This window comes from Antechinus flavipes, chromosome 6 (assembly GCF_016432865.1).
Source record: "Antechinus flavipes isolate AdamAnt ecotype Samford, QLD, Australia chromosome 6, AdamAnt_v2, whole genome shotgun sequence".
Taxonomy (NCBI): domain Eukaryota; kingdom Metazoa; phylum Chordata; class Mammalia; order Dasyuromorphia; family Dasyuridae; genus Antechinus; species Antechinus flavipes.
This window is the reverse complement of record NC_067403.1, coordinates 85,739,943-85,756,798: the sequence shown is the minus strand read 5'-3', so window position 1 is coordinate 85,756,798 and position 16,856 is coordinate 85,739,943. Positions and strand designations below refer to the sequence as shown.

The following is a 16,856-nucleotide window of genomic DNA, read 5'->3' as shown; positions in this document are numbered from 1 at the left end:
AAATCTCTCTCTGTTCTTCTTCTAGTGGCACTAATGGCTAAAATTATATGTGAGCAGAAATATGTATTTGATTAAATAAATCTAAATTCATTACCATTTTCTTTCCTGTTTTCCTATTTCCTTCCCCCCCCCCCCACTGTTGGAATCTTTACAAAAACTGTTAAGTCATTAGAGTTGATAGAGACAATAATTATCTAATTTAGCATGGTTCAGTATCACTGATTTGATCTTACAAGATGTTTTGGGCCAGAACCTGAAACAAGGTACTAAGTAAAACTAATTGATACAATGCTTGTGTTCACACCAGTACCCATAGGAGTTCACAAGTATGGGAGATTCACAAAGTAAACTTTGTAACTTTGTGAATTCACACCTCCCTTGGGTATGCCTCCAGAAGGAGGAGTCAACCTTTGGGAAATCATATATAAAGAAGCTCTTAGCTTTGGGTTAGTTAGTTACTTCGGGTTAGAGAGAGTTACTTCGGAACATTGACTGGGGTCAGGGAGGAGTACTCTGGGAGGAAGCCCACAAGCCCTCTCTCTGACGCAAGAGAGATTCATTCCATTTTCCACTTGGCTGGCTGGAGGCTGAAGGACAAACCTTTGGATTTGGAGACATTCAGAGGGAGCTCTTGGAACCAAGAGACTGAAGGACAAACCTTTGGATTTGGAGACATTCGGAGGGAGTCTTGGAACCAAGCAGAGAGATGGCCTCCAAGCTAACCAGGCTATATTGGAGGCAATAAAAGATCTGAACTTTTAACACCTGGCTGCATTTTGGGTGATTACTACTTCCAACTGAAACTAAGGCTACCTCCAGAAAAACCTCCCCAAGAAACTGGCTCCCAGAGAGAACCATTATATTATTTTAAAAGAAGAAAATCACCACACACACCCAAAAAGTCAGAGAACTAGCAGTCCTGAGAAAAGGATATTTACTGTCTTGACCGCTATTTCCTGGATTGAAAGTTCCTGAGTATGAGATTTTGTTGTCAACCAAGCAGAGGATACAGCTTTTCAAAGAATCATATTTCATTGAAGGACTAGATTCTAAAAACTAAATTAGTCCCTAGCTGAGCAGCAGAGAATCATGTGAGTTTGAGGGCACTTTGGCTCAATGCAAAGAATGCTAGATCCTCCACTGAGACCAAGGCTGGTCCCAAGATTCTCCAGAGAGCTAATCTGGAACTACACATTTCTGCACTTCCTAGTTCTAGATTGAATTCTATCTCTTCCACCTTTCTGTGTGACCTTGGAAAAAATCACTGATCCTCTCTAGGGCTTTTTTCATCTCTAAAAATAAAAATGGGCCAAACTAAGTTCTTTTCTGACTCTGGATCTATGATCCTTTGATCCACTATGTTAAAATTATACACACAGAGAGATATAGAAAGAGACAAACAGTCATAGATATATACATGCTGTAAAGAATGAAAAATTCTAAGAGATGGAATTTCTGCATAACAAATAATAAATTTATCAATTAGGCTAGTAATAACCAATAAATTGATAGTGGTTTCTCTAAGAAAACAAAAGATAAAAATCATGGAGAGGCTAAAAGCCTTAATATATTTTTGGAAAGGGGGGTATTCTTGACAAGTGAAAAATCAACCCTGATTGTTGGTCATTTACTGAGAAGTCAGACTAGAAGTTTTCATCTCCTCCTATCGAGAACATAGCTTGATCATAACTCTCAGCTGTCTCCAACAATCTATCATAGGGGAATCCATTTCCATCCAAAGCGCTTTGTTTTATTTTCTCCTTTATGAACTAGTTACCCTAAATTTTAATGGAAGATTAGAAGGAAAGGTACTCATAAGAACTCACCCTAATTTGATTCCATTTACAGAATCTAAACAGAAGTAAAGATTCCTTAGTTTAGCATGTCCCACAAAGGATAGGGCAGTTTCATCAATCAGTCATGTCTATCCTTCAGAGACCAACTGACTTTGCACAGAGGCTAGACCTTAAATGAGGAAATAAAAAGAGAAAAGCCTGAATCTTTATTTAAGACTGGGTTATTATTAAAATAACAAATGATATTTTTTCTCAATAAATATATGTATAAAACCATATTTCTCTTTAGGGAGAGATATTGATATAGAAATATGTTTATTAGTTGCATGAAGAGCTTTTCCTTTCTGTCAGAGTATAATGAATTTCATGAGCTATTTAATACATTTTATGCTTTTTTCTCTAAGTGTTAATGTGTATATGTGATTCTTTTGAACGTTAAGCACATGCTGTCATGGAAGAAATATCTAATCATCCTCTGCCTGATAACTGTATTATGTTTGAGTATGTTTTCTAGAAGGGGCCCTATTACTTACATTTTGAGGAGCTCCTAGATATAAGTTAAAAGTGATATATTAATATAGTAATATAATAATAATAACAATGTAATATGGGAAAAGATTATAATGAGGATTTTAAATATAAGTATTTTGAGCCTCATTCTTATTGCTATCCTGCAAAATCATGACTTGATTCCAGATCATTCTACTTCTAATACTGAATTCTCTCCCTTCTACCTCCACATTGGGATTAATATCCAACTAGACACGAAACTTCCCTTTCAAAAATTTTGGACAACTATTATATATATTTTTAATATATTGAGATTATGATGATTTATCTATTGCTTTGGATGAACTTTCTGGTAAGGCAGCATTTGGTACTTAGAGAACAAACAATACATAGTCCATTATCAAGACTGTTTTCAATACTTTTTCAGTGTGACACGGCATCATAAACTAATTATGATTACTCAGGAGCATAGATTTAGAATTGGAGGGTCAAATTGTCTGACTCTCATTTTACTTATAAGGAAAATGAGAATTTGTTATGAGTTCAAATGTTGGAGTTCTTGTTCTCAAAACACAGGGCTTAGAGGCTTAGAGCCCTCCGAATATCTCCAAATCCAAAGGTTCTGTCCTTCAGCCTCTGCCTCTGCTTTCTTCAGCCTCCAACCAACACAGAGATGGAATGTCTCTCTTGTCTCCTTCTGGGGAGCCCAGCCACCAACTTGCCGCGGAGAGAGGGCTTCTGGCATAGCTCCACTGAAATCCGTCAAAGTGTTCTCTGTGCCAGAGTCGCTCCTCTTGAGTCCAGCTGAACTCTCTTCTGCGACCAGCCAGCCAAAAGGAAAAAATGTATTCTGGAATGGCTGTCTCGCCTTATATGTGAATCTTCTGAGAGAATGGGATTATGGATTTTCTCCCATAGTGCTCTCTGGCCCAAAGAGCTTTAAGGGAGGTGTGGACTCCCTTGAAGTTAGAAAGTGTACTTTGTGAAGCTAGCATACTTGTGGACTCCAATGAGTAAAGGTGTGAACACAAGCCTTGTATTAATTAATTCTACTTAGTACCTTGTTTCAGGTTCTGGCCAAAATCTTCTTGTAAGATTAGATCAACTCTAATTAGTTAGCAGTTAGTAAGGATTCCAACAAGAATTAGAGAGAGAAAGTAGCTTGTACAATATCACATGGGTAGAAAATAACGAAGATAGCACTCAAAGCTGGGTGCTTGTGGTTCAATTCCACAGTAATATAATATGGGTGAAAGTTAATGAGGCAATAACCTGCATGTATTGAGTCATATTATCCTCTTGCATGAAGAAACTTTTAAAAAGTTAATTCTTAAAGTAATGGATAAAATACCTTGGAAGATATGAAGGAAGGAAAAAATGTGTCTCATACTACGCTATATCTTTTACAAATATTAATCTCATTTTCACAACCTGGAGTTGTGAATATGATATAAATATATTATGTAACATACATATTATATATTATGTATGCAAATATAATATATAAAGAAATAATTATATTTATTTTATCCATGAGGAAAATGAGGCAGACAGAGGTTAAAGGAATTGTGCAATAATGCAGTTATTAACTGTATTTGAACTCATATTTTCCTGGCTACAGGCTTACTCCTAACAATTGTGTCATTTTAAATTTCATTAAATTGACTCATTAAGATTAAATAACTTGGCCTGATTTTTAGAGATATCCATGATTTTCCCTTCCTACAGCTTCTTGGGATAGGTTGAAACTATACTTTATAGATTTCATCCTTTGGATTCAATCATCAAACCTAGCAGCTGACATAAGACTGGAGATGAGAGCTAGCATATTAATTGATAAACTCAGGGTTCAAAAAAAAATTGACAGGCTGGAACACTGGGTTCAATCTAATGAGACAAAATTGAATAAGTTTAGTCTTACACCTAGGTGCAAAAATTATTACCTTTACACAGAAGAGATCAGGGAGGCACTGTAACAAAACAAATTCCTGTATAACATTTGGAATCATAATGGATTTCAAGCTCAGAATAAAGTAATTGTGTATGACATTGCATCCTACAGAGTTTGTACAGCCTAGGTAACATTGAGAAGGATGGTGTCTGGGACAAGGAAGGTTAGAATTCTGATGTACTTTATTCTTGTTTAACCACATATGGATTATTGTGTTCAATTTTGAATGTCACATTTCAGGACAGAAATTGAAAAGCTGGAGACTGGCTAAAGTGATCCAACCAAGATACTGAAGGACCTTAAATTCTGTTCAAATTGAAGGAATTGAGAATAAATAGCTTTGAGATAGACAGACATACATATTTCTGTTTCTAGACATATTATTCTCATTATACACCCACACACACATATATGTGTGTGTGTGTGTGTTTGTGTGTGTGCATGTAGTGTTTAGGTATATACAAAACACAAACATGCATATAGAGCCACATATGTGACATATATATTTAAATATGTACATGTAAATATGTATATGTGTATGATGGAGAAGATATAATAATGGATTTTGATATTTGAAAGCCTGTTACATGTAAAATAGACTGAACTAGGAAAAAATGGGCAGAAGTTGCAAAGAGGAAATTTTGTCCTGATTTCAAGAAAATCTTCCTTTGATATCTAAATATGATTCTATCTAGTCACTCTGTGATCAGGACCACCATATTTTGAGAAGCTCAAGCTCATCTTCCTGATCACTTCCTGATCTGCTCCATATCTATATCAGCTGCCTCTCTCCCAAAGAGGTCTGAGCTGAAAGATTATTACAGATCAAAAAAATTAAAAATATTTTTCTATAGGAGGTAATATATAGAAATTGAAGTATACGAATTTAACAATTAAAGGGGAAGGTAGAGATAGGGAATTTCACACATAGGCTATAGTCTAATAAAAGGCATAAATTGGGAGCAACAAAGCATTTTTTGTGCTGAAAAGAGACAAAAAAAAAAAAAGGATCAGTTACCCTTAGTTGGATATTGGATATTGGACATTGTTCATCTAAATCTTTAGACAATTCTGTATTTTTGTTGTGCTTTTGTTTTTTGTTTTTGTGGGGTAAATTAATTAAAAGAGGCTTGGGGGACACAGGCTTATAGTCAGGGATGTAATAGGAGTTACAATAGCTTAAATTTAATACTAGTTCTAAGTCAGTTAATTAGTTGCATGCACATCAAAAAAAGGACCAAACTAAAAAGAGAGTTTAAAAAAAGGATAAGCAATATTTTCCTAAAGCATTCTGCTGTCTTTTTCGGCTACAAGCTAGCTGCAGTGGGTCACAGTTTCAGTGCAGCCTGCCCTTGGTAGAGAGAGGCTCATCAGCCACTAAACTAAAGACTAAATAGGAGCAGAAGTTAATAATCATATAGAGGAAAAGCCCAGCAGATGGTAGCAGAGAGCTGCTTGGCAACTATAGTATCAGCAAAGACAATGGATGGGTGAACAAAGATGCAAAGCCCAAAATAAAATAGCATGATGATGTCACAGTAATAGTAGCAGCTCTTTAACTTTGAAAGGGAATGGTGCAATGCTACAGTGAGATGAATGCATAGGTAGGTTCAGAAGGCAGGATGTTCCAGTTCATCTGTGATAGAGCCTTGGAGGAAGAATGCAGAAAAGATAGGGTAGCATTAAGCTGTGGATTACTTTGAACACCATGCAGAGCAGTGTAAAATTTTCTTGGAAGCAAATATAAATCATCTAGAAACTTCAAAGATATTTTTAAATGGATGACTTGAAAATTTTAGTAGTCAATAAATCTAATAAATTAGGTTTGTGAGCACACAAGTAAACGTGTCACAAAACTGAAATTTTGTTGAAAAGAGACTGTGAAATGTTATGGTAGGCTTCCATGATTATAATCATTTTAAGTTCTATATAATTTACAAATAAAAGATTATATTGGTCATCAGAAATCTTGTTGCATCTGATTGAGGTGCATAAAGGAAAATTAAAATAAAAGCAAGAACTGGGGATTATGAATGAATAGCTATGGTACAAATTTCAATGTCAAATAATGAGTAAATTCAAAATAATTACATTGTATGACAATATTAATATGTAGTAAATGATATTAATAAAATTTTAGTACCATTTTTATCTAATGCTTTTTAGCCTCTCAATAAGCACATGAAGGAATGTTCCCAATGACAGTAGTAATCAGAAATATCAAATGAACTAAGTTTTGCAAAATCTTAATTTAATTTTTTCAACCATTTTCTCATACATAGCCAAAAATAACTTCTGTTTTGTCATGATCGATAGCACAGAGCAAAGCAAAGGTAATGGACTAATAACTTTATGCTCCAATGAGGTCATTTGACGATGACCTGTGATAAGTTGCATTGAAGCTCTTATTAAATCAGTCCTGAGTTCTGTAGTCATTAAAGATGCCAAACTATCAACGAAATTAATTGAGTTGCAGTTGTCTGGCACAGCAAGATCAGATTTACAATAATCACCTGATTACTAGATTCAGATGGAGATTTTAAATGAGGAGCAAATAAACATTACCTACTATCATAAATGATATCAGAAAACAAAAAGCAATTAACATAAAATACAATAAAATATTTAAAGAAGCATTTTGCCAGTAATGTTTTCTTTAATAAATGACAGATTTTGTTGTTGGCTTTTTTATTGCTATAGCTATGGATAGATTTTGTTCATTTAAGAAATCTAATAAATATGATCTGAATTGGGACTATTAACATTTTTAAATTAAATTATTTTAGTAAAAATATAAATGTCACATTCCACATTTTTCTTGTTTTGTAGAATATAAAGTAACTAACATATCCAGCATGAATTTATGTCAGTTATAATTACAATTATCATATAATTTAAACAGGTTGCTTTTCTTCTATATCTTCAGTTAATCTTACTTTCCAGTCTTTCTCTTGGGTCTTTATTACGAATATTTTTGAACCTACATTTATTTAACAATTTCCTGACTTTATTAATTTGACTTTATTGCTTTGTGAATAATACATTCTTATAAAATTTTCAAACATATGATTTTCAGTTTAAATATCACTATAGCTCTATTAAGTTATTTATTTACCGGTTTCCATAACATTGATAGTTTCAGTTTAAAATGTAATATCTTTTCATCTAAAATAGTTCTGTTAAAGGTACGCTTTCAAATTGGAGATAGAATTATTGTGTTTACAGTGTTCTTGCTATTGTGCTACAAAAAAAAAGACAAAGAATGCCCCTTGAATTAAGCACCTTACATAAAAATAAGAAGGTATACAAGTTGTATACAGAATAGATTGATGGCAGTCTCATAAAAAAGTCACTAGTGTCTGGAGAAACCTCCATGAAGAACTTCCTTCTGCATAATGTGGAGTTTCCTATGGGAAGAATTGGAAGAAAAGACTGACATTGTAGAGACTTAGAAGAGTACATGTAGAAGATAAACAATAAGAGAACAAGAAAGATATGATGGGACCAGATTTAAATATCCAAGAAATTTATATTTAAAAGTAGAAGAAAAAGGAAGCAATGGAGATTATTGTGTTGATGGTGAGGAATAATATGGTTATACCTACACTTAAAAAAAATCAAGTCAGCTGATGAATATAGGATTGGAGAAAGAGTTAAGGTAAAGAGATAAATTAAAAGACTATTTAAATAGCTTAGAAGAAGAGTGATTAGGGCCTGAACTAGGGTCACAGCTGTGTGAGTAGTCAGAAAAGGACATTTAGTAGAGATACTGTGAAGTTAAAATAGACAAGATTTGGCAACAAGTTGAATGTGTGAGGTTAGATGAGTCAGGGATTATATCAAAGTTGTTAACCTGAATGACCAGGAAAGTGGTGGTACCTTTATCAGTAATTGGTAACTTGAGAAGAAGAAAAGATTCAGGAGATAAGTTTTGCTTTAAACATGTTGAGTTTGTGAAGCCTATGGAACATCCAGTTAAAAAATATCCATAAGACAATTTGTGATGTGGGAATAGAGTTATATATAAGGATGCATACATATACATAGATTTACAATACATTACAATACATCATTCTGATGAAAGGAAATGAGATCACCAAATAAGAGACTAGAGAATAGACACTCATGATCTGGATGAAGAAACAGCAAGGGAGACTAAAGTTAGGAACAATGTATAGGGCCTATGCTTTCATACCAGCCCAAATTTTATGCTTGATTTTAGTCCTTCTCAACAATTTTCTCCATAGCTGCCATGCCTTCCATTTCAGGGAAATCACATCATGAGGATATAGTCCTTTCAATTCAGAATTCCACTCCTGGGGTCCCAGTGGTATGATTGATGTTTCCTTATCCCCAATATTTCACACTAAACCCAGCCATAACTTATTTTATTTCTTAGTCATCTCATTCAAATCCTTGCTTCTCAAAACTCTACCACTCTCCTCACCACTCCTCTACCTTGACACTTTTCAGGTCTGGAACTATTAGCTCATGAATATAGATACTCTTAGAAAGGTTTTATTAATTTATAATTCTAAGACTTCATTCATCTTTCTTGGACCTTTTAAAAACAAAATATCTCTTTTTATCTACCACTTTTCCACATGTGTAGATTAGGACTAATAAAATGTAAGTTGCTTGAGAGCAGGGTCTCTTTCCTTTTGGATTTGAGTCTCAAAGGGTGTGTGTGTGTGTGTGTGTGTGTGTGTGTGTGTGTGTGTATACACATCTTTGATGCATCAGTTATGTGAAATTAACATTATTTGTGAATTTTTGAGTGACTATTAGAAAAATTGATGCCATATTTCATTTTAATTATACTTAATTTTTGCATATATTTGTAAAGTACATCAATTACAAATTCATTGTATACACATTATAAAGACCAAATGTCAACTAATATCTAGAAAAATAAATATTTAGTTCATGAATATTATTCTTGTTTATGCTTCTATTTACAAAGCTGTACGTGCCTTAAGAGCTTTTTTTTTTTCTGACATTCATAAATGAAAGTATATTTATAGTTCCATAAGCAGGAGTGAAATCATAAGTTTCACATCTCATAAAAAGGAACAATCTCAGCAAACATTCCAATCTATCCATACCTCTGATTAAGGCAGATTAAATTAAAAAAAACTATCTTAAAGAACATAATTATAAGCAGTTATTCATGGCATGGAAATTGCTATGAATACTGCCTAGTATTGGTTCTTCAGGGTATAATAAAGACACAATAAGGATAAGCATTAATATATAATGATTTTTAGGATTTTTTTTATTTTGCAAAATATCTCACAATAATATTATTACACAGCAGACATTAATTTACACGGATTACTACAGATAAGAGGTACCATCAATTGAGAAAACCTGCCTTTATAGTACATTTCCATTTTAAGGCCTAATTTCTTACACTTGACATGATCAAAAACATTCAATATAAATGGAATTTAACAGCACTATGAATGCACAAGTAAGTTCTAAAAGGATCAAATGATTTAAAAAAGAAATGGAGGTAATTTTGTACACAACTCATCAAATAGATGTAGTTGTATTCATTAGGGCTTTGTGATTACTGCAAATGCTGCGATTTTGTGTTAGTTTCCTCATAATTGTTTGAGTCTATTAATACAATGCCTATACTTTCTTTTATTATTTAAGAGACTATTTTATCTAATCCCTTACATACTTTGCCATTTATATGTAGCCATAACATAGTAAATTGTTCCAACAAAGAAATAATTTTGCAATTTAGGGGTGCTGACAGGCTACCATGTGCTTAGTGTCTTTCCAATTTAGAAAATTTTAATGACTTCTGAAGAGTATTTTTTAAAAATCCCAACAGACTTGGTACCAATATGTCAAAAATAGCAATTCATTTTCACTGACATTTGTAAAATAATCACTTAAACTAATATAGATTCCTTTTTTGTTATGGGGATGTTTGTTAATATTTATCCAATATGAATTACCAATATCTTTGAATTTCAATACTAAAATTCTAAGACAAAATATAAATATCTTTGGAAATAATACCAAATAAGCAGAAGCATAATCAAATTTGAAATTACTTTTTTTTAAGTTGGAAGGGTTAAAGTTGGTAAATCTTAACTAGAGAGCATGGTGAGGAGAAAAATTGAATTCGTTTAAAAGAGCACCAAAGTTCTAATATAGTTTTTATCTTTTAAGTAAACTGATTAAGAAAATATAAATGGTATAATAGTGATTAATGCCTTACAACAAATCACAAAAGACAAATGGGAAGCAAAAAAAAATCATATCTGCACAATTACATATAAGTCATGTGCATAATCATTTAAAAAACTATTAAAATTAACAACCTAAGATCCTTTAGTAATTACAGACCTTTTATATACCAAAGTATTTCTAGCTATGGGACATTTTTGCTTCTTTGAGGAATCACCTATATATTGTTTCTATATTCCCAAGAAAACCTATTTCTTCTTGAAGGCACTATGGTATTGTGCCCTCAGCATCACTTCAATTTCAATTCTATTCAACATCAATGTGCTATCCCATTTTTAAAATCCCTTTAGCGAGATTTTACCACCTAAAGTGTTTTGCCATTTGCCTTTCTTAATATGTTCTTTCTCACTTCATCAAAAAACAGGGCATGATACATTTTCATATACTCCCACACTCCTCCAAGCTTCCCTTTATATTATGGCACCTTTTAAATGATATCTCTTTATAAAATTAGCAACTCTCTGGCCTTTATTTCTTTACAGACTGGAATAACTAATATATTTTTTTCAATTTACAAAGTTAAATCAACTGAATTACAATTTAGCTTACTCTTCAATAGTATCATAGAAAATTACATAAGAACAAAATGGCTTTATCTGAAAGTTAAAAGGAAGGAGCATTGAAATACTACATATACTAGAGTACTGACATTATTCAGAGAGCGTGCACATCAGTTTCTCATTGTTCAGATCATCTGACATATTTTCATGTTCATACAAACAGTTGAGAGTTACTTAAATTTGATCAGTGATGTAGTGTGATGTAGTAGTTACTTTTCATATATTCTTAGAGCAGGATGTATGCTGTACATATATACACATTAACTGGTCGGAGCACAGACATTACAGTGTCATGCTTTCATTCAAAATTAAGAAGCTGTATTTTCATTACAATTGCATGGCATCAAAATGCAATATATTGCTTCAAAAATGCAAATGATTTTACAACTGGCCTTTGTGATTAAGAAGAAGAATGATGAAATGGTCTTACATTTTACACAAATGGACAAAAAATACATCATAAATATATTGACCAATATATAACATTGAAGAACAAGAAACAGAAAGGAAACAATGCCCTGGCATAAAGATCAATTCTCTTTGCTGCTGTTGGAATAACTGGTTTGGCAGGAGGAGGTTTCTTGTTGTTCTTTGCCTGGGATTTCCCCAACCCATTGTTGACTTCAATGGGTTTTCCATAACAGTCATAGTTGGATAATTCAAAATCTCTAGGTAAACTGCCGACAATGCTGAAGTCATTTGATCTCAGGTCAGACTTGGAAGTACAGACTTTTTTGCATCTAGTCTCACCAACCTGAGAAATGAAGAGTTATAGACATAATATGCTTAAAAGTATTCCTATTCATAAATTAAGTATCTTTGTAGAGTACCTATTTTTAGTAAACTTAAGCAAAATATAGCTACTAAATTAAGAATTTGTGAAATTATAGCATTTTTTGAGTAAAAAGAATCCAGAAAAAAAGCAATTAATGAAATCATCACGTTTAAATACTTAATGGCTCTATAGCATTACCAATATAAAGTTATTTATGCTATAAAATAAATCATTATACCTATGTACATCATTAGAATTTCTATATGCTATCAACAAAAACCAGCAACAAGATATAGAAACTAAAATTCCTATTAAAATAAAGACAGATAATATTTTACCATTACAAAACACTTTTAAACAGAGAAATATTAACTTTTCATAAGTAGGCCAAGTAAATATAATAAAAATGACAAAGTCACCAAAGTTACTTTCCTTATTCAGTGACACAGAATTACAAAAATAAAATATATAGAACTAGAAAAAATAGCGACACAATTTACTTGGAAGAACAAAAAGTCAATAATAGGAAAAGAATTTGTGAGGAAAATGTAAAGGAGAGTGGCTTAGCAGTTTCAGATTTCAAACTCTATTACAAAGCAATAATCATTAAAAACAATCTGGTACTTGTTAAGAAATAGAGCAGTGGCTCAGTGGAACAGATTAGGAACACAATACAGAGTACTTACTGAATGACCATTATAAAATCTGGCATTTAATAAATACAAAGATACAAGCTTTTAAATTAAGGACTCAATATTTGACCAAAATTGGAACAATGGAAGAAGTTTTGCAGAAACAAGGCACGGACCAGCATCTCATATATTCCAAGAGAAGATCAAAGTGGATAAATGATTTATATATAAAATGTTATATAATTAAATTTGGGGAGCTTGGAAAAATACCCTTGTTAGCTATATAGATAAGAACAAGAGCTTATAACAAAACAAAGGATAGAGAAAACCACAGAATGAAAAATGGATAATTTTGATGATGAAATTAAAATGATTTTGTACAAATAAAATCAATGCAAACAAAATTAGGCAGAAAACAGAAAACTAGGATTTTGTGATACAGGCCTTATTTTATATACAAAGAAGGCGGGAGAGAAAGAGAGAGAAAAAAAGAGAGAGGGGGGTGCAGAGAGAGAGAGTGATACTTATTTATGGGACTATACCAAATTTATTAAAATAAGAGGTATTCTTCTCTTTATAAAGTGGTCATAGTATATTAACATGCAGTTTTTAAAAGAAAAAATCAAGATCATCAATAGTCACATGAAAAATGCTCTAAATTAATATTTATAAGAGAAATGCAAATTAAAACAATTCTGAGATACCAACTCACTTATCAGATTAGACAACATGACAGAACAGGAAAATGACTTTTTTTTGGAAGTGCTGGAGGGGATGTTGAAAAATTGACCCATTAATATACTGTTGATGGAATTGTGACCCAATCTGGGGTACAATTTAAAACTAAGCCCAAAGAGGCATAAAACTGTTCATATTCTTTGATCAAACATTAGCACTATTAAGTTTGTATCTCAAAGAGATTTTTAAAAATATTTATATAAAAACTAAGAGCTCTTTTTGTGGAAGCAAAGGTTTGGAAACCAAGGAACTTTATATCAATTGGGGAATGATTGAACAAGTTGTGCTGTATGATTGCGATGGAATACTGGTATGATATAAAAAAATAATTATAAGGAAGCTTTTAGGAAAAAAAAAACCTGGGAAGACTTAAATGAACTGATGCAAAGTGAAACAGTAAAACCCAGAGAACATTGTACATAGTAACAGCAATATTGTAAGGATGGTCAAATATGAAATTCTGAGCAAGACAATGACCCAAGAAAAAAATTATTCATGATGTATAATGCCATCTATTTCTAGAGAGAGAACTAATTAACAATGCAGATTGAAGCATATCTTTTTTCACTCTTTTCATTTTGTTTTATTTTGCTTGAAGATTTAATTTTTTTTCAATGTGGCTAATATGGAAATATGTTTTGCCTGACTTCACATGCATAATCTACATCAAATTCTTGCCTTCTCAAAGAGGGGGGAGAGGAAAGAAGAAGGGAAAGAATTTGGAACTTGATATTTTAAAAAAATATATAGTTAAAATTTTTGTATGTAATTGAGAATTATTTAACATCAATTTTAAAAACCCTTATAAGATTAATCTATTTTACTATTGCAGTGACAAAAATGTCTTAAATACATTGGTGCTCGTAAGAATTCCATTAAACTGAAATTATGTATCCACAGGAGATATGGAAGGAACTTCTACACTATCTTGCCACTACGATTCAGTCATGATCCAGAGCGTTTTCCACTCATGTTGATGGATTGCAGACATTACCCTATACTTTAAATCTCTGAGTTCTTTACTGAACTTGTTTCAAGTGATGTTAGCTTCTGGGTCAAAGACTTTTTTCCATTAGGTAAAGTACATATATTATTCTTATCAAAAGATATAAAGTAAAGAGAGTCATATCTTTTTGTTTTGTTTTTGTTTTTGTTTTTCCCTGAGGCAATGGGAGTTAAGTGACTTGTCCAGGATCACACAGCGAGGAAGTTTAAATATCTGAGACCAGATTTGAACTCAGATCAGGCTGGTGCTCTATCTATTGCACCACCTAGCTGCCCTGAGATTCATATCCTATTATCAATTGAGGGAACCAGTTGTCCTAAAGGGAAAACAATTAACTACCATAATGTTGTATAAAATAATCAAATCAGATAATTACTGAATTCAATTTGGTTCAACAAAATTACTAATTAGCTATTATGCACAATGCATTATTGTAATTTATTAAGAATATGATGGTGAAAAACAACATAGTTCCATAATCTACTATAAGTATATAACATAAATTGATAGAAAATAATAAATGGTAGAAATAATGTGAGAGGGGCAAAAAGTTCTGACAAACACTGATAGACTGTTCTGATCATAATATAAGTATTAGCTTATTGGGATTAAATATAACTTTAATTAATTGCCCTATAATCTAGAAATAAAACATTAAAAAATATCTATTATTTAGATTAATGTGTTCTTGGTGAAGTGATGCCCCTTAACTCTATTGGTTTTCAAGATAGCACAGTTAAATCTAAATTAGTGCAAAAAATGTATTCCCTGAAATAGTCACATATATTTTCACTATTTGAAGTTATGATTATCTGAAATATTGTCAGCAATTATAATACTTAAGGGAGATTCATTATTTGCACTTTGTATCATAACAAATTATAAAAAAGTTCCAAATTCTCCCATGCTCTACAATACTTGGGGCATAAGTGAGAGAACTTATTATTACTGTATAGTATTGTACAGTGATAATACTGTATTAGCTCTTTAGCTGTTTACTACTACTGAATAATGAAATAATTCTCTATTTGAATGACATCCTGTTGTGATACGGGAACCACCTACCAGTGGCTGCTGGAACTCTTAACTCAGACTTTTAGAATGGATAGCTTCATGTCAGAAGATGATGATGATACAAGGAGACTGAGAGGCAATTGCATTCTCTGACCTCTGTCCTCTTCCCTCTTGCATCCTATTTATTTCTTTCCTAATCTACAAGGAATATCTGCATAAGTAAAGGCTGTTTTGCAATTCATTCAAGGGTTATGATTCACAGCTGTGGAGGCTTTTGGAGAATTGATCTGTCCCTTCACCTAGGCATGGTCCTTAACAACATCCTATTGTTTATTACATAAGCTTCAAAATTAGAATCCTAAATATTTCAATATCCTGCCACTTCACTGATGTGAGTAGTCTCTCCAATAACACTGATTGTAATTTATCCATACCTGCTCATCTTGTCTATCTCTGTCTATCTCTGTCTCTGTCTCTATCTCTGTTTCTCTCTATGCCCCTAAAACTCTCCTTTCCCCATGACCACACAAACCTCACTCAGGTCCTTGTCACCTCTTGCCTGGATTATTGTAATGACGCCTTAATTTATCTTCCCATTTCAAGTTTCTCCCTTTTCTAATACATCATTCATGCAACTCCCCAAGTGATACCCCTAAAGCCCAATCCTAACAATATCACATCCTTGCTTACAAAAGTTCAATGGCTCCCTATTGCTTCTTATGACAAAATACTAAACCCTCTACTTTGTATTCCCAATCTGTATGTAGGATACCTTTATATATGTGTGTGTGTGTCACTTACTCTATGATTCATCTAAACTAGTCTATTTCATTTTCCTTGCAAAAGACAGACATTCCACCTATCCACATGGCACAGAAGTAAGATATCCTAGTAAAACCTAAAATACCCCCCTCTTGCCTCCTGGACGATTTAGTTATCCCATAACTGTTTCTTCATTCACATCCCCAAATTAGCTCATATTTATGTTTTTTTTTTTTAACATGCTCCTTAAGTACCTAAATATATATTGTTTTCTGTCTGGAGGATGTAAACTCAAGTATGCAGCTGTTTCATTCTTGTCTCTGTTCCCAGAATTTAGCACAGGATCTAATACATAAAAGGTACCTATTAAACATTTATTGATAGATTGTGGACTTTATTAATGTACAATTTGGGGGGGCACAGGTGTGATGTCACTGATATAGGGAATATCTGATATGGAAATTCCCTCTATAGCTGCAGATGTACATCCTCTCTACAAAATATAGAGAATTGTTTGAGGATAGTGAGAGATCAAGAGTCACAGTGTCAGGATCAATCAAAGGCAGAACTTGAACCAAATTCTTCTGAACTTTGGGACCAAATATAACATAGTGCTTTTTCACTACAGATTTAAAAATTATGTAATTCCCAATGCTGATGTTTAGGGACAAAAATTACTGCATTCTCTATGCTTAAAGGTGAATGATTTTTCTACTATATATTAATATACTCTAAATACAAACTGTATATCATTATATTGGTATGATTTGGATATTTAATTAGATCTAACTACTTTCTACCATCTTGAATCCTTAATTTACAGGGAAAAAAATGATTAAACACAT

The 16,856-nt window shown here is 32.6% G+C and overlaps 1 protein-coding gene across 1 annotated transcript in view; it reads right to left on the bottom strand.

Annotated features, from left to right (window-relative positions):
* Positions 1-9,503: 9,503 nt before the first annotated feature.
* The window catches only part of GLRB (glycine receptor beta), a 102,991-nt gene continuing 95,638 nt past the window's right edge, over positions 9,504-16,856 (bottom strand). Inside the window, exon 10 of the mRNA XM_051964384.1 lies at positions 9,504-11,838. Within this exon, the coding sequence (XP_051820344.1) occupies positions 11,542-11,838 (297 nt within the window). The 3' untranslated portion in view covers positions 9,504-11,541. The remainder of the gene's footprint in view (positions 11,839-16,856) is intronic.